We start from the raw sequence: 23912 nt of genomic DNA, 5'->3' as shown, positions 1-23912 counted from the left end.
TGATGATGACGGTGATGATGGTGGAGGGAGATGATAATGGTAAGATGATGACAAATATTGATGATGAATGATGATGATGGGGATGAATTTTTAAGGGAGATGAAGATGATAATACCAATGATGATAGTGGTATGATGATGATAAAAGATGATGGTGAAGATGAATTATTAAGGGAGATGATGATGATGATGATGAAGAAGACACATGTTTAAGGGAGATAATGATGAAGGTAGACGATGAGGATGGATGATGGTAGTGCCAGGTAAATGGTGTAGGTAAATAACTGACAGTGATGATGATCATGATGATGATTTTTTAAGGGAGATGAGGATGATAATAACAATGATGATAGTGGTATGATGATGATGAAAGATGATGGTGAAGATACATTTTTAAGGGAGATAATGATGAAGGTAGATGATGATGGTAGTGCCAGGTAAATATTGTAGGTGAATAATTAACAGTGAATGATGATGCTGATGATGACAGTAATGATGACAGTCTCAGCTCTCATCTGTGCTGGCTGCACAGTAGTGGTACAACCAGCAAGAGAATAGCAGTATGGGAATTGGCAATGACTGGATGTCATGATAATAAAACTTTGAGGAAGTGGTGATGGTTGTGAAGAACGTAGTGATGGAACAGATGATGGTTATGATAATCAGGCACTACAGAAATGCAGACCGATACAAGTTTGGTTTTACCGTGACACAGACTGTAATGTGAGAGGAATGAAAAAATGACTCCACACGGGACTCCAAATGAACAACTCTGTCGTATCAAAGCAACAAAATCAAACCATGTGATGATACGTACTGTTAACGTGATGTTACATTTCACATAGCGCAATAGATCTAACCTACACACCCAACCAAAAGCAACCAACATCTAAATCCTTGGTCTTAGTCTTGGTCTAAAGTCTTTCTCTGGAAGTCAGGAGAGCTAAAGGAACTCACGTCAGCGTAGTCCGAGAGCAGACGCTTCTGCAGGGAGTCTCCGGATCTGAGGAAGCGTTTCTTGCTCACCGCTCTGTCCGACAGATTCCCCATAACTGATATCCGAAACCGGTCTGATCTTCTGCTTCGTGTCTGATCTTTCCTCTTTCTGAGGTTCTCTCGACTCTTCTCCTTTCTCGCCGAGCGTCTCGTTTAAATCTGGGTTAGAGAAGCTCCTCGGTGGGCTGATGCGAAAATAGACTGACCCCTTGATAGCATGTTGGCAGGATGCACGGCGTTTAAACCATCCTGAGACTGGCAGCTGGGAGGAGGACGCGATGCACCCAAATTAGGCCACCTAAACGCTTCGATCGATACGGATGGAACGACAAAAAGCTCCAGAAGAGAGGAGGAGCGTCGGACGGAACAAAGCACGACCGTTTCTACTTTATTTTTAAAATCTTTATTTTAAAAACGTTAATTGCACCTCAAAACACTGACGGTCTGAGGGACTGTGGTAGCCTTGGGTAGAGCTGTGTGTTAACAATGGAAAGATTGACGGTTTAAATCCAGGCTCTGTCATACAGGAACTGTTGGACCCTTGAGCAAGGCCCTTGAAAGGCAGGGAAATATATGGCAAATGTGAGTCTGGCTGCAATATCACACAAATAGGAGCAAAAAATGTTTAAACAGATCTTTTTAGGGAATGTCATAAAAGGAGGGTACTGGAATTTGATCGAGGGCAAAAACACCTTTTGGGGGGGGGGGGGGGGGGGGGGGGGGTCAGATGACCAGCGCTCGGCATCTACTTATTTAAGAATAAGTAGATCAAACAGACGCAATCAAATTCATCCGTCTCTCTTTAGAAAGGCCAGTTGTGTTTGTAGAGCCAGGCTGGCGGCACCGAATCTAGCAGACAAGATAAAATGATCCTGAAATGTGCTGCTTTTAGAAACAAATCCATCACTAGTGCAGGTTTTTTTAGCTAGTCAGACGAAATTTCATCAGTCGGTGAGCAGAAACGACAGCATGGAAAACTGAGAGCAAACCTTCTAGCTTTGGAATTGGGGAACACAAGCCTGTGGCATCTGTGGTCAGTGGGTTGAGAGTGGCACGCCACTATTCCTCCCACTCCCTTCCTGCCGGCATAGGTTTTTTTTCCATGCCGTGAAGCAAGTGTGAGGTCCCACTGATGTCACTTCCCTGTAAACTCGCTGAGACACCAGAGGAAGTGCTAGTAGTGGTGCAGAAGGAGACTCGAGAGTCTACAAGGAGACGTTCGGATCAGGATTTGAACATCTGGTTCGAGGTTTTTCCTGCCAGCGCTAATGAGGAGATCACACATTGTGACACTGAATCTGACATTTCCGCTTGCTGTGTTCACACGACGCCGGATAATCTGTCGTCGATCTAACTGAGAGCTTTATTAGACTTCAAATCTCATGGAAATATCTGATGTAAAAACAGCGGATTTCTCAATAAATCTCGTGTGGTCTGACATACTGGCATGATGTTTATTATTAACTGAACAGAAAAAAAGAAAAAAAATCAGGAAAGGGCCTTCCCTAAACAGTTTCTGCCATTATATAACTGGAGGACGTGTTTGATGTCTGTCTGTCTATCTATCTATCTATCTATCTATCTATCTATCTATCTATCTATCTATCTATCTATCTGTCTGTCTGTCTGTCTATCTATCTATCTATCTATCTATCTATCTATCTATCTATCTATCTATCTGTCTGTCTGTCTGTCTATCTGTCTGTCTGTCTATTTGTCTGTCTATCTATCTCTCTGTCTGTGTCTGTATGTCTATCTATCTATCTATCTATCTATCTATCTATCTATCTATCTATCTGTCCGTCTGTCTATCTATCTATCTATCTATCTATCTATCTCTCTGTCTGTCTGTCTGTATGTCTGTCTATCTATCTATCTGTCTATCTGTCTGTCTATCTATCTCTCTGTCTGTGTCTGTATGTCTATCTATCTATCTATCTATCTATCTGTCTATCTATCTATCTATCTATCTATCTGTCTGTCTGTCTATCTATTTGTCTGTCTATCTATCTCTCTGTCTGTCTGTCTATCTATCTATCTAAAATATCTATCTATCTATCTGTCTATCTACCAAAAATATAACCAAATAGAAATGTAGTGAACAGAATAAAACATGACAGAATAGAACTGAGGAGGACAGAATTAACCAGCACTGTGCAACAGATCTGAGGACATCGACCTGATAAAACGTGTAACTGAGACTTTGATGTATTACACCTGTTTGCAATTGTTGTGGCTAAAAAACAGGAATTCAGTAATCGGACCTGGTGTCCCAATACTTTTGGCCTAGCGTAATAGACCACTGCGCCTCCTAAGCGGCTAATGGAGAGCTGGTGAAGGTCATATCAAATGATTACAAGCAAAAATACATCAAACTCAAACGTCATGTGTGAGGAACACGATTTAAAAGCAGTCGCTCTCCCGCCGGACAGATTCAGGCGCCTATTTTCTCCTCCATCCAACACAATTTCACTTCATCCAACAGCAAAGCAGCGATGCAATTTCCTGTCTGCATTCAGGCGACTCGGAGGAAAGGAGATGGCTTGAACGCTGGTACAGATCGCATCAGAAGGACACACAGGCTAAAATATGCTAACAGGGACGTCTGTGTGTTTTATCTGCCTTTCTTCTTCCCCTGTCTCGCTCTCTCTCTGTCGCACCGTGAGTCCAGACAGAGACTCTGAGTCTCCGGCTACTAATGACAAGCACGGAGACACTGGAGAGTCCAGAATTAAATAAATGCCCTGGATTATATTACTGGGTCCATGAGGACTGGGTTCGAATGTCTGATTAGTTGGCATGTTCTCGTCATGTTTACATGGATGTAGGTGTTTCCGGGGTAGCTTCGGGCCCGTGGCAGAGGTAAAGGAGTTTGCAATTCCACTGGTTTAACGTCGTATTGCACCAAAGTAATAGCAGACTGTTAGGTCTGGCGCCCCCTGCCGGTCACGAAGTTCAATTTTAAGTCCCTTACTCCCATCTGATATTAAAGCCTGACGCTTAATGTGCCAAAACACACACAAAATATGCCAAGAATACTCAAGATGTGCCAAAATACACACAAAATATGCCAAGAATACACAAGATGTGCCAAAATACACAAAATATGACAATAAAATACACAAATAGGAAAAAATACACAGAATGTGCCACAAAAATATGCAAAAAGTGCTAAAAAAAATACAAAATGTGCCAAAAAATTGTACCAAATGTACACAAAATGTCAAAAAATACACTAGATACACCACAAATACACACAATGTGCTAAAAAAAAACACAAAATGTGACAAAAATATACACAAAATGTGATTTAAAAAATGTGCTAAAAAAACACAAAATGTGCCAAAAATGGGATAAAAAATACACAAAATGTGCTAAAAAATACAGTGTTCCAAAAATACACAACATGTGCTAACAAATACACAAAATGTGCCAAAAATGTGGTAAAGATACACACATATGCCAAGAAATTCAGAAAATATGCTAAAAACACAAAATGTGCCAATAATACACAAGATATGCCAGAAAATAAACAAAATATGCTACAGAATTCACAAAATGTGCCAAAAAACAATATGTCAAATACTAGAAAGTGAGACCAAAAAAATACAAAATAAATTCCCAAAATCATACACAAAATGTGCCAAAAACATTGTTAATAAAATAATCGACAGTAAAAACAAAACAATGAGTGCTACTTCACCTCAAATCAAATGAGCCTTTATATTGATTCACATATTTCACATATACTGTATTATTTATGTTTATGTGAGTTTTCTCCAGGTACTTCAGTTTCCTCCCAGTCAGGCCTCTGTAGAGCTCCTGTCCCTGGTGTTGTGATCAGAAATGTTTTTTCTCCTCAGAAAATGAACCAGACTTTAGCTTTAATAAAACTGCCCTGACTATAAATACCCTTTACACGCCATTACAGGACTCTGAACTGCACCACACACCCATCACCTCGGGCGAGGACGAGGACGAGGTAAACAGCGCCCGCTCGATCAGGAACATACACTTCTACAAAGTCATTCTCCTCATCTAGCTTACAGCACCTCAATAAAACACCTACACGCTTCATTCTGCTCTTGTGTGTATACAGAGCTGCATGTCGATGCTGAAGGTGTCGTTTATCCTCACTGATCGATAAACAGGTCCTGACAGGCAGAGAGGGAGTGAAATCATGGTACATTTTACTACCAGTGAGTAACTGCTTATACAGGAGGGTACAAATGTACCGAATTATTTACTTCACTGCTATTTAAGGATGTGTTTGATGTCTGTCTATCTGTCTGTCTGTTTTTCTATCTATCTGTCTGTCTATCTGTCTGTATATCTATCGATCTGTCTGTCTGTCTGTCTGTTTTTCTATCTATCTATCTATCTATCTATCTATCTATCTATCTATCTGTCTGTCTATCTATATATCTATATGTCTGTCTGTCAATCTATATATCTATATGTCTGTCTGTCTGTCTGTCTGTCTATCTCTCTATCTATCGATCGGTCGGTCTGTCTATCTGTCTATCCTTCGGTCTGTCTATCTATCTATCCATCTGTCTGTCTGTCTGTCTGTCTGTCTGTCTGTCTGTCTATCCATCTATATATCTATTATCTATTATCTATCTATCTATCTATCTATCTATCTATCTATCTATCTATCTAGCTATCGATCTATCGATCTATGTATCTATCTATCTATATATCTAGCAGGATGTAAGACTGGTATGACTGGTAGGACAGGATGTCCCAGTGCTGCTGTGACACACGTCCTCCTCTGCAATATTTATTTATTTATTTATTTTTGGGGAGGAGGGCGAGTGGCAGGACGAGGGTTGACGACAAACTCATTGCGATGTGTGTGAGCGAGATTGGATCACCAGTCTGACATCACACACGACGGCCGGCGGCTCCCGCCTAATAAACGCTCTATTTCTGGGGCCTAATTGGACGGGCCGTGTGGTTTCACTTCCTCTCTTTAGCCCTCTGACAGCCATGGGCCGTGTGTTGAAAGCTTGGGTCGGCTCACCTGCTGGGTTTAAAACAGGCGAGAAGTTGTTAAAAATTAATTTCATGGTAATTAGGGGATTGAACTGGTACGTTTTGAGGAAGGAAATTCGGGTAAAAAGAGGACAGTGACGTAAATGCCACCACGACACAGATTGGAAAAGAAAACAGATTTGGGGAAGGACTGAGACAGTTAGAGGACACACAGAGAACTTTCATTACATTCTACTAGAACAAGCACATGGGTGCAGTGGGTAGCAAGAACAGCCTGGGTTTGTTTCCTCTCGCTGGGTTAATTTGCATGTTCTCCCTGTTTCCATGTGGGTTTCCTCCTGGTGCTCCGGTTTCCGGAGACAAAGACATGCTGGTACATTTATGACTATTTAGATAAAAAAGCATTTGCAAGGTCAGGTGCAAAAAGCCTGGTGAGCAATCAACATTCCAATGCATCCCAAAGTTATTCAGTGGAGTTGAGGTCAAGGTTCTGTGCAGGTATGTATATCTAGATACAACAGCAGCAGACAGACAGACAGACAGACAGACAGACAGACAGACAGATAGATTACACATAGAGACAGACAAATAGATAGATTAGACAGGCAGACAGGTACACAGACAGACAGACAGATGATAGATAGACAGACAGACAGATGAATTGACAGACTGACAGACAGACAGACAGACAGACAGACAGACAGACATAGATGAGATAAATAAATATATTAGACAGGCAGGCAGACCGATAGACAGACAGACAGATTAGACAGACAGATACATAGATAGACAGACAGACAGACAGACAGACAGACAGACAGGCAGGCAGGCAGACCAATAGACAGGCAGACAGACTAAACAGACAGATACATAGATAAACACACAGACAGATAGATAAATAGATAGATTAGACAGGCAGATAGATAGACAGACAGATTAGACAGGCAGACCGATAGACAGGCAGACAGATTAGACAGACATAGATACATAGATAGACAAACAGACAGACAGACAGACAGACAGACAGACAGACAGGCAGGCAGGCAGACAGACAGACAGATAGATAGATTGGACAGACAGACAGAAAGACAGATAGACAGACAGATAGATGAGTAGTAGTGTGTTATGATGCCTATATTGCCGTTATAATCTATAATCTGTGTGGTACGGTGACCTTGTATCACATGTCGTGTGGTTGACTGACCTCAGTCATGTGGATGAGGTAGAAGCGAAGCTCATCACTGTGATCTGTAGAGAAACAGAGAGAGAAGATGTTAAACATCACAGAACAGACTGGAGCTTTCAAAATCACTGACAGGTATCACACTTTACTGTACTGGTTTACAAAATCATCTAGATTTAATGTATCTCATGGATCATCTCCACAAGCAATCAGTTTAATTACTGAACAAATACAAAGCCAGTACACTAGTCTGGACCTCAGTGTCGATCCTCCAGTCTTGGCAGGGTCATTGGTCTGGCCAGACACTTAACAGACACGAGTGTCTGCAGTAGGGAATTGAAAATGACCAAACTGGACTGAAAAAAAGAGAAAATACACACAATAAAAAAGGACAGCACACACAGGTCAAGCCCCCCCCGTCAGTCGTTCTCCCAGACTCACGTCAGATTGATCAGTTCCCGAGCCCCATCCAAGCCACTCAGTCACTCACGGGGTGACAGGTCCAGACGGCCTGCTCTGATTGGTGACTGTTTGGTTGTTTTTTTGGCTCTTCAGCCTGGGCCAGATCTCACTTATCAAAATACGAAGCCTTCCGAGAGGGAGAGTGTATTTAACGACAGGACGGACATCTGATTGATGCAGAATCACAGAAATATCACCAAGCTTCCTTCGATCAATCACTGCCTCAGCGGGCAGGAGATAGCACAAAGCTAAAGTTCAGGACTGAACACTTTTAATTAGTTTACGATGGATGGTCAGTCTGATGGTCAGATAAACAGATGTTTGCATTGATCTCAAAAGGAAATCAGCTAATATAAATTATACAAATGACTTTATGATTGATGGACAAACAGAAAGAGAGTTTATTGATTCTGTAGGAAAAACAAATCACCTTGACAGATGAGTTATTGATCTCATAAGAAAAGTGACTAATGCAGAAACTGTTATGATATATATATGATGGGGAGGTAAAACAAAAAGGTAAGATGGGAGTAAGACAGGGGATAAGATAGAAAGGTAAGATGGGAGTAAGACAGGATGGTAAGACAGGAAAGTAAGACAGAAAGGTTCAACAGAGAGGTAGGAAAGGGGGCAGGACAGAAAGGTAAGACAGGAAGGTAAAACAGAAAGGTAAGATGGGAGAAAGACAGATGTATCAGATAGAAAGGTAAGACATGAGGCAAGACAGGGGGTAAAACAGAAGGGTGGACAGGAAGGTAAACTATACAGGTAAGGCAGGGGGTAAGACAGATAAGTGGGGTAAAACAGAAAGGTGAGACGGAGTAAGACAGGGGGAAAGATGGGAAGGTAAGACAGGAAAGTAAAACAGAAAGGTAAGATGGGAGTAAGACAGGGGATAAGACAGAAAGGTAAGACAGGGGGTAAGGCGGGAAGGTAAGACGGGAGTAAGACAGGAAAGTAAAACAGGAAGTTGGACAGGGAGATAAGACAGAAAGATAAAACAGAAAGATGAGATGGGGGTAAGACAGGGGTAAGATAGAAAGCTAAGACAGGGGACAGAAAGGTAAAACAAAGTGGTAGAGTGGTAAGACAAGAGTGGTAAGACAAAGTGATAAGGCAGGAGGGTAAGACAGCAAGGTAAAACAGAAAGGTGTAAAGGGAAGTAAGAGAAAGGTAAGACAGGAAGGTAACACAGGAAGGAAGACAGAGAGGTAAGACAGAAAGGTAAAAAAGGTAAAACAAGACAAAGTGGTAAGACAGGAAAATAAGAGAGGAAGATAAGACGGGGTAAGACAGGAAGGTAAAATGGTAAGATAAGACAGGGGGTAAGACAGAGTCATAAGACAGGAAGGTAAGACGGGGTAAGACAAGGGAAGACAGAAAGATACAGAAAGGTAAGATGAGAGTAAGATAGCGGGTAAGATAGAAAGCTAGGACAGGGGATAGGACAGAAAGGTAAGACAGAAATGTAAAACAGAAAGGGTCGACAGGAAGGTAAGACAGACTGGTAAGACAGGAGGGTAAGACACCTGTATGAGGGTAAGACACCTGTATGACCTGTTAGTTCCTTCAGTGTTTGTGCAGGAGTGTGAGCAGATGTGTATAATGTATCTACAGAGATCATTCTTCTACAGGTGAGATCAGTAGCAGCACCTGCAACATTTATCATCGTTAATGCAACCTGCCGACTCTGCCAGTAGGAGGTGTGTGTGAGTGTGTGAGTGTGTGAGTGTGTGAGTGTGCGTGTGTGTGTGTGTGTGTGAGTGTGTGTGTGTGTGTGTGTGTGTGTGTGTTAGATGGCTCTAGTCTGATAAGAGGAGACACATGTTCAGCGTGCTGTCAGAGGGCCACCTGCAGGTTTCAGCCCAGCTGGGACACTAAGTGTCAACCTGTCAGCGCCACCGTCTGCCTCCACACACACACACACACACACACACACACACACACACACACACTCTTTTTTTAGCAGAGGTCAGCTATCAAAGTTTTAATTCACACAATTTAATGCTCTCTCTCTCTCTCTCTCTCTCTCTGTGTGTGTGTGTGTGTGTGTGTGTGTGTGTGAAAGAGAGAGTGTGTGTGTGTGTGTGTGTGTGTGAAAGAGATAGTGTGTGTGTGTGTGTGTGTGTGTGTGAAAGAGAGAGAGTGTGTGTGTGTGTGTGAGAGAGAGAGATAGTGTGTGTCTGTGTGTGTGTGTGTGTGTGTGTGTGTGTGTGTGTGTGTGTGTGTGTGTGTGTGTGAAAGAGAGAGAGTGTGTGTGTGTGTGTGTGTGTGTGAGAGAGAGATAGTGTGTGTCTGTGTGTGTGTGTGTGTGTGTGTGTGTGTGTGTGTGTGAAAGAGAGAGAGTGTGTGTGTGTGTGTGTGTGTGTGAGAGAGAGAGATAGTGTGTGTCTGTGTGTGTGTGCACACTAGCAGCACTCTATACTTACACCTGCCACCAGGTGAGGGACAGTGGGTGACCATGTCTCATACACACACACATGCACAAACTGATTGTTTTACTACCTCATTATTGTAAATATTATACTTTTTATTGTTATTATTTTGCACTGTTTTTATTAATATTTTATTCTATTCTATATTTTTTGCACATGTAACTGTTATGTATATTTTTGTTCTTTCTTATTTTTATTGTTTATATTTCCCTGTAACTTGCTTTGGCAATACGAATGTCATTATTTGTCATGCCAATAAAGCTTCTTTTGAATTTGAGTTTGAGTGTGTGTGTGTGTGTGTGTGTGTGTGTGTGTGTGTGAAAGAGAGAGTGTGTGTGTGTGTGTGTGTGAGAGAGAGAGAGATAGTGTGTGTGTGTGTGTGTGTGTGTGTGTGTGTGTGTGTGTGTGTGTGTGTGTGTGTCAGAGATCATTTCGGGGCCCTGACCACCAGACAGACACGTATCCTGTGAGGTGAACCAAAAGCCAGACAAGGGGCAGGGAATCAAAATAGGGAAATACAAAATAGAAATAAACATATAAGACCACTAAGAGCACATGCAGGGTCGCTATGCTACTGACATGGTCAGGGTCCAGGTGGGTCTGTACAGTGCAGAAGTAATTCCAAGCAACCGAAATAAACCCCACAAAAGTCCACTCAGTCTCTCAGGTCAAATGTATGAACTTTATTACTAAGAATGCACACATTTCCTGTCCGTTTAACCATCGCTTTATCCTGGTCAGGGTCGCAGTGGGACAGATTCATTGGGCGAAAGGTATGTAAGGAAACGCTCCCGGACAGAGAACACACACACACACACACACACACACACATACAAACACACACACTTACACTGTGGACAATTTCTAATAACTCTTATTGACCCGACTGCATGTTTTGGACTTATGGGAGGAAACCGGAGCACCCGGAGGAAACCCAGACAGACACGGGAAGAGAAATCATTCGTGGAATTAATACAATCTAGTTAATATTATTTTATATTTATTTATGAATGAGCAAAATCAAGTTTAATGAGATTTCTAAAGTCATCAGGTTTGTAAATGAACTCACAGCTCTTTTTAGATTTATTACTAATTCTAATAATAATGTGATTAGCAGAAAGATTTAGAATCCGGCTGTGATAAATTTAATAATAATAATAATTATTAATAATTAAAAATTTATAATAATAACAATAATAATAATAATAATAATAATAATAACAATAATAATAATAATAATAATAATAAAACAAGAGCATTCTATTATCTTAACAGCAGAGGTCACTCTTGGCTATCTTACCAAAAATGTGTTCAATCATACAGGGGCCGACAAGCCTAAGGCTAGGTGTCCACATAGTTGTGACCATACAGTGTAAATCACACTAAGTAAATCACATTAAGCTCTACATTACGGTTCTGTAGGATCATGTAGCTGCAGATTTACTCATTCAAGATGAAGAGCTGTATGTGTGGAGCTTAATTCTCCAAAATAAAAAGGGGGTTATTAAGGTAATCATACGTCCTCTTTTCTATGGACATGTTTTTTTTTTTTACCTAAATGCGTCCAAACTGGGTTTCTAAATCACAAAAAATGTCCAGGATTCAGCGTTTGTGGTCTGCGTGTGCTATACTTTGTGTGTTTTTGCTCTGATTTCACTTTTCTCTTTAGGTCCGGACTTCTTTCACTGCTCTCGGTCGGGATCTTTGTGAAGCACTTAGATAAAGGTTATTGTAGCGCCACATTCTGTCGAAGTAGCTCTACTGATGAACTATTTTATTTATTGTTTTTGTTTAGGGCTAAACGCTGAATTGAAAGTAATACGATGATCTGACCATACATACATTTGTTAGTTGTCCTGTTAAAAAGAGCTGTTTATTTATTTAAGTTCAATAACATATTCACATGGTTATTAAAGCATTTGTTAAATATTTAAACCTCTACTTCATACACATTACCATGGTCCCACCAAAATTTGGTCACCCTAGGTTAACTGTGTGGAGAGTCCTTGTACAGAAACGTGGGAACGACGACGAACAGTGTGTGTGTTGAACAGCAGAGCAAAAACAATGTCAGACCCTCGGTCCGTATCTTCAGTCTCTTATCTGTATAGATAACTGCACTGAATACATACAGGGGGATTTCTGCTGCTCGGTCTCGCTGACCCCCCTTCACAACACACCTTCCTACAACAGACCACCAGAACAATGACCATCAGATCATCACACTCGATCTGTGTGTCTCTGTGATCATTTTTATGGAAGCGCCTGTGAGTTATTAAAAAGCGCATTATGATCAAATGTTTTCTGACCACTGATGTTGGTCAGGAAAGTCTCATGTGATGTTCCAGTTCATTCCAAAGCTGTTGAGTGGGGCTGAGGTCAGGACTTGCTTTGTGTACAGGGGCACAGTCATGCTGGGAAAGGAAAGATCCTTCCCTAAACTGTTGCTGCAAAGCAACATATGGAATATGGAATAAGTGATTTATTACACCTGTTAGCAAGTGTTGTGGCTGACACATATGCAATTAAATATTAGAAAAGGTGTCCAAATACTTTTGTCCATACAGTGTACTTGGATGCAACAGTTTAAAATGTAAGAAGTTGGTTGCTCATGTTCACTCACTCACTCACTCACTTTCTTAACCGCTTATCCAATCAGGGTCGCAGGGGGGTGCTGGAGCCTATCTAGTGCTGGTCGACTTTGCTTTCAAAATCTCTTAAGACAAAGACCGCCCAATTTTGGTGTAATTGCCTGATTTTATAACTGAATAATTGAAATGGTGTGGACATTAGATAGGGTCAGCACTACATAACATATAAAAATGCCATTTTCTCCTGTTTGTTTTGATTTTACAGCGATATTTGGCAGTAATATGTTTTTATATTAACATCTCACATCTCACTCACATCTCACAACGGCCATCTCACACAAGATTACATTTGCGATCTTTACAAGTCAGCTATGAACAATGCAAAGACGATGCGCAGGTCCGGGAACTGAATACGCCAGGGGATTAGACAAGGAGTGGACACTAGAGGAACAGGTCATAGCCTAATGGCCAAAAGACTAATAAATACTGAACAGAGGAGGAGGACGACAACTAACGAACACAAGCACGTCAAGACTGTCTAAAAACCTGAGTGTTAATTAAAGGTGATTTAATAAAAGATTCTTTTTTATTCTACTTTGCCTCTGAACACGTGCAGGTTTGTTAGGAAAATGACTTAATTATTCGTTTGTTTTCGTCTAGACTTTTGGCCTGCAGCGTAAAAGAAGAAACATTTCCTGGCAGGCTGAGCTCTCTGAGGGCTTCCTGTATCTTGATAAAGTTTAAGTGCGAGCACTGATACAACCCTTTGTCTTCTATTGCTGGTTTCCACCAGTTCCTTTTCTTTGCTTTTACACAGTTTGACAAACTGACCTTACTAGATAGACTAAAAATGCTTTGTGTCACACTCCCACGCCAGGTTCCTGTCTAGCAGGGGTGGAAGGGGGTTGAAAGATTATATGGCTTGTGTTTTCTTGCTTGCTTTCGTCTGCTGTCGTATGTAGGGGACGACACAGTCGATCATTGTGATAGGAAGAAACTCTGAAGTGCTGAACTCAATCAAACACCATCAACAGGAATTGTTGGCATAAAATTGAAAGCGCAGAGTTTAATTTATACACCTGCTTGCAATGGGTGTGGAGGAGAAGGACCTGAACGTGGTGTCCAGTCACTTTTAGCCTTATAGTGTAAGTCAAACCTAGTTTTTATGCTGTACTGGTTGGCTGGCGTACTTTGTTTGATTATAAGAAAACTTAGCATTTTATTAAAAGGGTTAAAGAGAAGAAACGTGCTCACCATCCTCCAGCCGGAGATGTTTGAGGAACAGGGGGTTTTGCAGGACGTTACAGCGGCCTGGTTCATCCTCCCTTGTCACCAGCATCAGATCAGTATAGATGAAGATGGTCACCTGGTGAGAAAAATGTTAGAAAAATTGGTCATCCAAATGTTCATGTTGGTTAAAGAAAGGAAAGAAATCCTGTGTGACCATGAGTGGGTGTCCAAATACTTTTGTCCATACAGTGTACTTGAATGCAACAGTTAAAAATGTAAAGATTCGGTTGCTTATGTTCAGTGAATTGTAAATAATCTTACTAGATAAATAATGCAGTCAGCTGTGCAGTGATTATTTTATCAAGCTTTACCTCTACTCTGCTTTCAAAACCTCTTTAAAAAAAGACTGTCCATAACTGCATGATTTTTTTCCTAAATAAATAAAAGGGTGAGGACACGAGATCAGCACTACGTGACATAAAGAAAAGAAATAAATCCTGTGTGACCACAGACTCAACAGCACCACCCTGTGGTTAAACTTCCACCTGCTAACTGTGACTGAGTGAGTGAATGAGTACGGTACAAACCAGGTTCATGGGGTGCCTTGCTTTTTCAGGAAACAAGACACATGCTGAAGACCAAAACAAATCTTACATCAGGTTTAGCATTTGCTAAATGCATGCACAGATCACACACACACACATGTGCAAAGGTGTTTCTGATTGGCTGATCAGATTCATAAGCTGTTTGTAAGGTTACCAGGTCAGAAGCTTGCAAACACAAAGGAGCTTCCTGAACATCAGCCAGGTTCTCGTGCTAAAGTTTGGTGCTTCATATAGTTCACCTGATTAAACTTTGACCCAGTTTGCCACTGACCTTTTCAAAGCTCCTCCAATGAGATGAACTGTTTGATATGACGCAGTAAAAGCGACTCGGGCCGTACGAACAAAACATAACGTGACGTATTGTACTAAAACAAAGAGCAAGGAATTTAATTATTGGAGACACTTATGAGCAGTAATAATTAAGAGACGTTTAGTCCTCCTGTGTCGTTCTTTTACTACATTAAACCACGTTAAGCTTTAATTTTAACAATAAGCATCTTAGACTCTCGAAAAGGCAGATTCTAATTCTTACAACTTTTCAGAAGCTCGAGCTGTAACACAAGTTTAAAAGTGAAATCCAGATAAACACAGATACACGTGGAGCTTTCAGACTGGATCTGACGCTTATTCCGGTTATTCCACACAAATGCAGATTGCAGAGGCTCGCGGTTTTGTCACTTCTAATGCAGTACGACACCACACATGAACTAAATGCCTAAAATGTTGCCGAAATTCTCAAGAGCCTCAACCTGAGGGCTCCTTTCTAGTGAGGAAAAGCTAGTTGTGATACATCATATTTCCATTTATACCTTTAACGCTTTTATCTGGTGGATGGAGCGGCGTGGGGAGACCTGGGTGATGTGGGATTGGCTACTCCAGATCCTACACCACATTTCCTTCATGCACTTGCTATACAGAGAAGACTTAATGATACACAGAGAGTCTGGGAGGGACTCAGAGTTTACTAAACACACACACACACACACACACACACACACTCCATCTGGAGCGAGCTTCCTTCCTGAGCGGTCGGAGATTTGTTCTTTAGCAGAGCTGTTTAATAGTGTATGGGCAGAAACAAAGAAGAGCGAGGAAGCCAATTTTTTTCTCTTTAATAAGCAGCACAGATGCCCTACAGACGACTGGCACCGCGCCATTCCCGTCTCCAGCTGGGGCATTTCAGCTACTCGGGGCTGAGTGATGGTGCAGCAGAATGCCTCATAAATATTGCCGATTGTTTACAGTGCTGTGCTAACAGTGTTTTTTCACAGTGGTAAACGATGAGGCTGACAGTAAATGATGTAAAACCTTATTTTACTGTCACTTGTCTTCTTTTATGAATAATTGCTGTATTTTGTCATTTAATGCCTCATATTTTGGCAGTAAAGCTCACACGGGTGCTTCTTTTGCGCTTGTGTTAAATAATAAAATGGAAAATTCGTCAAGAGTGGCACAGTGGTGCAGTGGGTAGCGCTGTCGCCTCACAGCAATAAGGGCTTGGGTTCGATTACCAGCCAGACAGCCAAAACCCTTTCTGTTTGGAGTTTGCATGTTCTCCTTGTGTCAGTGTGGGTGTGTGTGTGTGTGTGCCCTGTGCTGGACTGGCAACTCTGAGCAAACTCAGAGCAAACTGAATAAATAAATGAATGAGGGTGGCTCAGTGGTTCGGTGGGTAGCACTGTCGCCTCACAGCAAGGAGGTCCTGGGTTCGATCCCCAGAGGTCCTTTCTGTGCGGAGTTTGCATGTTCTCCCCGTGTCTGCGTGGGTTTCCTCCGGGAGCTCCGGTCTCCTCCCACAGTCCAAAAACATGCAGTCAGGTAAACTGGAGACACTGTAGGTGAATGGGTGTGTGAATAAGTGTGTGTATATGCGTGTGTGTCTGCCCTGCGATGGACTGGCGCCCCGTCCAGGGTGTTACTGTGTGCCTTGCGCCCTTTGAAAAGCTGGGATAGGCTCAGGCCCTGTTATATTTACACACATTTGATCTCTGCGTGATCCGTAAATGGATTCTCTGAGCAGCATCTCTTGCTGAGCCTGTGTGAGCTGAGCTTTACATCCTGTGGTAAAAGCAACACACTCACAAACACACACACACACACACACACACACACACTCAGCAGCCCACTGTCCCACTGCGCACCACAATAATAATATTACACTACAGGGCAGCTGTAGCCTAAAGGTTAAGGTACTGGACTTGTAATCGAAGGATGCCGGTTCAAACCTCACCTCTGCCAGGTTGCCACTGTTGGGCCCTTGATGACATGAATAAACCTACATTGACACTGATTCACAGGGTGTTCTGACTGGACCCTTGGTACCTCACGTACCAATGTAAACGGGCAGATGAACGGGCAGTTCTGAGACACCTCAGCAGTGGGAACTGAAACCTGCTACACAACCGAGACAAACAAGTCGCCACAGTGCAACAGCTTCCTTTACGTCTTTACATCTCACACACTTTCTGTTGTGGTTTTGAGCTCAGACAGACTGAAGGGGTCTTGTGGGTGGTTTGTGTGTGTGTGTGTGTGTGTGGAAGAAACAGCAAACTCTCTTATTAAAGGAAACCAGACGAGCAAGAAGAGAAATGGCCAGGTTCGACAGAGATGCACACAAGCCCTTGTTCATTTTGTGCAGTAGTTGTTGATGTGACGTTTCCTCCCTACAGATACACATCTCTAAAATACTGTCTCTAAATCTGTAAGAGTTCTGTGGAACCTACTTATATCAGGGGTGTCCAAACTTTTCTTGTTGGGGGCCAGATAGAGTAAAAATATGCAAACATGAGCCACAGACTTTTTGGTAATAAAGCAAATAAAAATATAACAGAGCTACCTGATCACTAACAATAATGATCTATCAGTGACAGTGTCGTGTAAACTCACCAGTTTATAATCCTAATGGTAAGATTTTTATACCTCTTTAAATTAAACATACCCATCGTAATAAACGCGTGTCCACGTGGGTTTCCTCCGGGAGTTCCGGTTTCCTCCCACAGTCCAAAAACATGCAGCCAAGTTAACTGGAAACACTGAATTCACCCTATAGGTGAATGGGTGTGTGTATGAGTGTGTGTGTAACTGCAATTAACTGGCGCCCTGTCCAGGGTGTTACTGTGTGCCTTGCGCCCATTGAAAAGCTGGGATAGGCTCCAGCACCACCACCACCCCACCCCCCCGCGACCCTAATTAGATAAGCGGTTAAGACAGTGAGTGAGTGAGTGAGTGAGTGAGTAAAGCTTAACCCAAAAGATCAAATGGGTTACTAACCTTACTTTCTTTACTAACCCTGACACTAATCCTAACCCTGTTTCCTTCTTCATTTTACTTCAGTCAGTGACACAAATGCCGAGTGAGAAACGATCAGAGCGAGGTCAGGAGAGGATCGCGTTAAGATAACGCTTACTCAGACGGTGCTAATAAGAAACGGTCGAGAGGAAGCTACAATCCTGAATCACTAGCGGCGGCATGAATCATATCTCACTCTGTCGTACGGAGCGGGATGTGATCTTTGGCTTCCTTTTTTCTTCCCGCTATCGGAAAGTCGACATTAATGAATCTCCTCGACTGTTCTGTCATTTCCTAATCACCGTTACAATAAGAGCGGCACGGCGGGGGACAATGCGGGACAGGAAGAAGCGTAAATCTGTCCCTCTGTCCTCCGCTGAATGGGAAATGACAAACTGGGAAGGAAACTGCGATGAATCACGATCATTACTTCTAATACGAAGTTTCTAATAAAACACTGCATGGATAAAAGTATGTGGACGCCTGAACATGAGCGTGTTGGACCTTCTATTTTAAAGCCCCTCCTTCCTTCTGTCTTTGTGGGAATAACAGTGTTCACTCTTTTGAGAAGGTTTTCCACAAAATTTTGGATAATTCATGGGAATCTCTGCTTATATAGCTCCCAATCAACATTCCAATTAATTGCAAAGCTGTTCTGTAGGGTTCAGGTCAGGGCTCTGTTAGACTCTGTTCAGTTAGTTCATAAAAACACCAATCAAATCAATTATTAATCACTAAGTATGTTTTGGAATTCATTTAAAACCCACTACCTGGTTGCTGTGATGAGAACCAATTAGACATACATTAAGTGTTTTTTAAATTTTCTTAAATTCGCACTGTAGTTTCACTTTATAATTTATATATTACAGCTGTTAATTACGTATAATCTATAACATCCTTACGATGTAAACCGTAACATCTCCACATGTACCCCCAGGTCCCGTTGTTGTTGTTATACAGATACTTGCTTGTTTGTTTGTATAATGTGAATCTCTGTAGTGTGTACTATAACTTTTGACTTTTTGATAAATGTAACTTGCTACTGAGGCCTTAATTTCCTTCGGGATGAATACAGTATCTATCTATCTATCTATCTATCTATCTATCTATCTATCTATCTATCTATCTAAGTGAAAATTACCTATTTAAGTAGGCAGGAACGGGTCGACTGGGCCCGGGTTGCAGATTTTTGCCTCTGCCATGCCAGTTATAGCCATCAGATGGGGCACCGAGGCGCAGATGATTGACTTGTCAGTTCCTGTTAACTGCACCTAGTTGAGTGTTAATTTGCTCCAGGTGGGAGTGTTTCTATATATATCACAGTTCCTCTCTTACAGTCTTGCCAGCTACTCTGTTTGGCAATCTGCTTTCTCTGGAACTGTGATGCCAGGCGTGGTCCGGTCCAGTCCGGTTTTCTGCTGGTGTGAGATGCCAGTATACCTTTGTCTTTTCAAGGGAACTTGTCCAAGGTCGTGGCGATTTTGGGCCTCACTGCCCTCAATGTTGTCATGTTGGCGCCTCATCACACACTCAAAGCTACAAAACTTGTAGGAGTTAACATGGTTCAGTAGCTCCTTTTCTGTTCTGGCTGTCTCATACATTCACTCAGTGGTCATCATCTTCCTCAATGTGATGAGTTTACTGAAAATCACTTGTTTTTAAAGCCTAAATGCAACTTGTTTCTTCTTAGTACTCCGTGCAGGCTTCACATCTATTACTTTTTAATGTAAAACGTACAAACTTGAATCCCAATTTAAGAATATTAAGAAGTATTGCTTGTGGTCATTGTAAATGGTTGAGCAGGACTACTTTACAGTATGCATAACGTTCAAGAGCTTGGTAGACAGAATGTACCTGAACTTTAACCCTGATTCTTGCTGGCGTTTCAGGAGCATGCTACCGCACAGGCTGTGTGTGTGTGTGTGTGTGAGTGTGTGTGTGCTCTTAATGAGATGTGGGCAGATGCACTTTCCTCCACTGCGAGCTCTACTGTAATAAGGTACCATCAAAAACACTACCACCACTGACCTGAAATGTAAATAATAATAATAATAATAATAATAATAATAATAATAATAATGCATCTGTTGTTGCTCATCATCAGGTCCTACCTTGATGGAGAGATGTTTGCTCTCGTGCAGGATCAGCTCCTCCGTGATCACCAGAGCTCGGACCGGGCTACACAAGTCCAGCGGCTGTGAATGGAAGAAACGGAACAACATTTCAGCATCTCAATTCCATGATCAGACATCACATCAAGACGTCATATGCGCACTTTAATTTTCTTTACATTCTGAGAAGCTGGTTCCATGCTAAAACACGGCTGAAGACCGAAAACGACGCTCTGCTGTAGATGGCAAACCGAACTGCAAACTTGCTCGAGAACTCGACTTTGCGTTCAACCCCCGCGAGTTGGAAATGCGCTCGTGGGCCGAGCTGTCTGCTTATCTCTGACCACGTTAGGCTAAAAGCGTAGCGCGGAGTGTCAAAACAGCCACATCCTCTTACTGGAGGTGGACTAATGCACCGTAGAGGTATGGGCGGCGTGAGCAGGAAGCTAGCAGGGGGACGTCTTACTGAACATTTAGCTGCGGTTTGGATTATAAGAGCTGGTGCTTAGTGGATGGGTGCACCAGCACTCACAGGAAATGGCCCAGTCACTGCAATTACTGCTAAACCAGAGACCAGCGCACGGCTCTGCTAATTGAGCTGAAGTTCTATTGAATTTAAAAAGGATTTATTTGTTTTCCAAGAAGTAAAATTCCTGAAAATATGTAGACGTTCAAGCTGTCATGAAAAGGACACTTGCAGAAATTGAGAAAATCTCAGGACTCCCATCATGTGCAGCCCTGTAAATAAGTGCACATGGTGGTGCGAATGGCATTGTAATTGTAATTAGGAGGTGAAACTTACAGCAGAAATGCAAAAAAACACAAAGAAAAAGCAAAACAGACCCAGAGAACTGAGACAGAACCTGCAAATACCTGCACAAAGATGGGAAATATGAGAATTTTGGGCGCCGCTTTGACATAAGCGCCGTAGTTGGCGTGCGATGACGCGTGGGATCTGACGATGGTGCAGTTTTGGTAGTTGGCGAAGTTGGAGCTTTGCTGGTGGAATTTAGAAGCAGAGGACGTTCTGGACTTGTGGCCAGAGCGGCGCAGAAAGCTGGTTCTGCTTGCCAGTCTGGGGGCAGCGTCAGTGCCGGAAGTGTGCGGCTGGGGCGCGTTGGCATTTCCCGGAGGGTACATCCACCCTAAAACGTGGCACAATCAGAAAATAAATCAGGCTGTGACTTAATGACGTTACATTCGCACTAATACAATTAAAATTACAAGTGCAAATTCCTCCACTGTCCCAAACACAGTGTTCAAGTTCAGGTTCAGAAAGTAAAAGACCTTTCCAGGGTTCAGTTCCAAATACTTTCTATGCTTTTGCAAAACAGAAAACATCTTTGTTCATAAACTTTTGTTCAAATTTAGCTGCAGATTCAGTGTGTGTTTTTACTACAAGCATAAGCTTGTCCTAGTCTCATGATGCCGTCAGCAAGTGAGCATTTCTAAAGCAGCGAGAGAAAATTAGCAGTTTGAATCATAGGCTTCACTTTTTAAGTGGAAAATGAAGTGCTGCAACACGCCACTGTGCAAAACCCACTAAAATAATTAGCTTCAGCCACAGGGTACAACTGAACAATTTAAACAATCTGATTTTAACATTTCACGTTACAAAAACACAAATTTGAGAGCAGAAAATGTTTCTCTAATCTATTTCTTTTTCTCCCTATCTAGTCATATCCAATTACCCGACCTTGACCGGGGTCTGCAGCAGTAGAAGACAACCGCTTTTTTTCACCTACAAGATACGAGTAAATGTACAATTACATTTACATTTACATTTTCGACATTTAGCAGACACTCTTATCCAGAGCGACGTGCTTCCATAGTGAGCATTATCTTACTCTAGTAAAAGTATACAACAGTCCAAGAACACAAATCTGCTAAAACCCTGTTAGAACCAAAGTGTTTTGGGTTTTTTTGCAAGAAATGAATTAGTATTAGTGAGTGGTGAGTGTTAGTAAGTAAGTACGAGTCAGCTTAAGTGCTCAGTAAAGGTGTGATGAAGGTTTTTAATTGTTTTTTAAAGACAGCGAGAGACTCAGATGTTCGGACAGACAGAGGAAGCTCGTTCCACCACTTGGGTGCCAGTACAGAGAAGATCCTTGATGCTTGTCTTCCTCGAGTCCTGGGTGGAGGATCAAGTTGGGCGAGACTAGTGGCTCGGAGGTTGCGTGGTACAGAGTGGGGTTTTATTAGACCACGAAGGTAACTTGGGGCTGGTCCATTTTTGGTTCTGTAGACTGAATGCGTGCAGCTACAGGAAGCCAGTGAAGAGAACGCAGCAGTGGGTTCACACGGAGAGCAGTATCGTTTACAGAGAGTCACGCACTGCTCTACGTCATTCATCGTCTCTGTGCAGGCGCCACCTACCAGCAGTAATGAGGAATCTTTTCGTCCTGTCCTCCCTCAGACACAGTCAATCATGAAACAACTGAGATTCAAACTCAGTGGTAGCTAGAGATCACTTTTTCATCTTTGCTACCCTTGATTATATAGATAGAACGCCGGTATTTGTCATTTACATATACAGGTGTACAGTACAAAAAAATTCTCTCTTCACATATCCCAGCTTGTTTTTGGAAGCTGAGGTCAGAGCGCAGGGTCAGCCATTGTACGGCGCCCTTGGAACAGGGAGGGATAAGGGCCTTGCTCAAGAGCCCAACATGGTAGAGCTCTGCATGGTAGAGCTGGGATTCAAACTCTCAACCTTTCAGTTGATAGCCCTATGCTCTACTACTGGGCTACCACTGTCCATATGATGTTATAACAATGTTCTAATATAACAATAGATTTGACAGTAAGGTGGATGGATTGACCATTATGTCGGACTTGAGTTTTGATTGGGCATCGAACAATTTTATCATGCAGACCAGGCAAACCCTATTCCAGACAAAACTTAAACAGCACTGCATTCATTCATTAATGCAAACTTAAACAACAGGGTAGATATAAAACAGTATTTACCCAGAGTGCCGTGATTATCTCCATATACTTGTCTCAGGATCTGTGGAATCAGAGAAATGAATACTACTGTATAATCAATCAACATCACTTGAAATACTGTCTCCATAATAAACTAGAATATTATTTGACGTTGTGTTTGGATGCAAACAGCCCAAGCAAAAGGTCTAGCTGATCATGAAGGCTAAAATACAACAAGTAAATATAACAAGCAAGGTTAAACACAGTAAATATATTTATAATAATAATTTCAGCTCATCCACCATCAGATCCGGACTCTCAGCCCGAGCTCCTACAAACAAACCCCATCACGAATCCCTCAGGGAAGGATGGGAAGGAAATAGAGGCAATAAAGCAGCTCACGTGCGTCTCCTCCTCACAGCCGTGTGATTTCTCTGAATCTGATTATTCAAAGGTCAGTGTCAAGGCTCACGCGTGAATGATTTGGTAATAAAGGTTCAAACGTTCATCCAAGCCTCACAGATCAGTCGTCTATAATAACATGAACATCTAAATAAGCTGCTATGAATTTGCAGAGGCTCGGGTGGTGCAGCGGTCTGTTATGTTAGCCCACCACTGCTGAGATTCGAACCCGACCGGCCGGGCGTCTACACAGACACGATTGGCTATGTCTGAGGTGTAGGAGGATGGGGGGTGAAGCCCTGCAATGGATTGGCTCCTTGTCCAGGGTATTCCTGCCTTGTACTTAGTGACGATATGTTGTTGTGCTTACAAAAAAACACATTAATTCATCCATTGTTTGTTTTACCACCGATTTATCCTGGTCAGGGTCACGGTGGGTCTGATTCACTGGGCAAAAGGTAAGAAACACCCCGGACAGGTCGTAAGTCCATTACAGAGCAGACCGCCACACAGAATCACACTTTTGTATCTCCAATTACCCTGATTGCACGTCTTTGGACCACACGGACACAGGAAGAACCCTGGTCACCCGACTGGGAAATCGAACCCAGGCGTCATAGTGCCACCTTCCAGCAAGAAGTTCCTGGGTTCGATTCACAGGTGGAGCTGTCTGGGTCCTGTCTG

The 23912-nt window shown here is 42.3% G+C and overlaps 1 protein-coding gene across 3 annotated transcripts in view; it reads right to left on the bottom strand.

Annotated features, from left to right (window-relative positions):
• The window catches only part of rgs3a (regulator of G protein signaling 3a), a 146592-nt gene that overhangs the window by 87910 nt on the left and 34770 nt on the right, over positions 1-23912 (bottom strand). For all 3 annotated transcript variants that reach the window (XM_062989063.1, XM_062989061.1, XM_062989062.1), the window contains 5 exons: positions 22869-22908; positions 20772-21043; positions 19899-19982; positions 13919-14030; positions 7198-7241 (listed from right to left, as the gene is read on the bottom strand). In XM_062989063.1, coding sequence (XP_062845133.1) covers positions 7198-7241; positions 13919-14030; positions 19899-19982; positions 20772-21043; positions 22869-22908 — 552 coding nt within the window. The remainder of the gene's footprint in view (positions 1-7197; positions 7242-13918; positions 14031-19898; positions 19983-20771; positions 21044-22868; positions 22909-23912) is intronic.

This window comes from Trichomycterus rosablanca, chromosome 26 (assembly GCF_030014385.1).
Source record: "Trichomycterus rosablanca isolate fTriRos1 chromosome 26, fTriRos1.hap1, whole genome shotgun sequence".
NCBI lineage: Eukaryota > Metazoa > Chordata > Actinopteri > Siluriformes > Trichomycteridae > Trichomycterus > Trichomycterus rosablanca.
The sequence above is the reverse complement of the archived record's forward strand: the minus strand, read 5'-3'. Positions and strand labels throughout refer to the sequence as shown.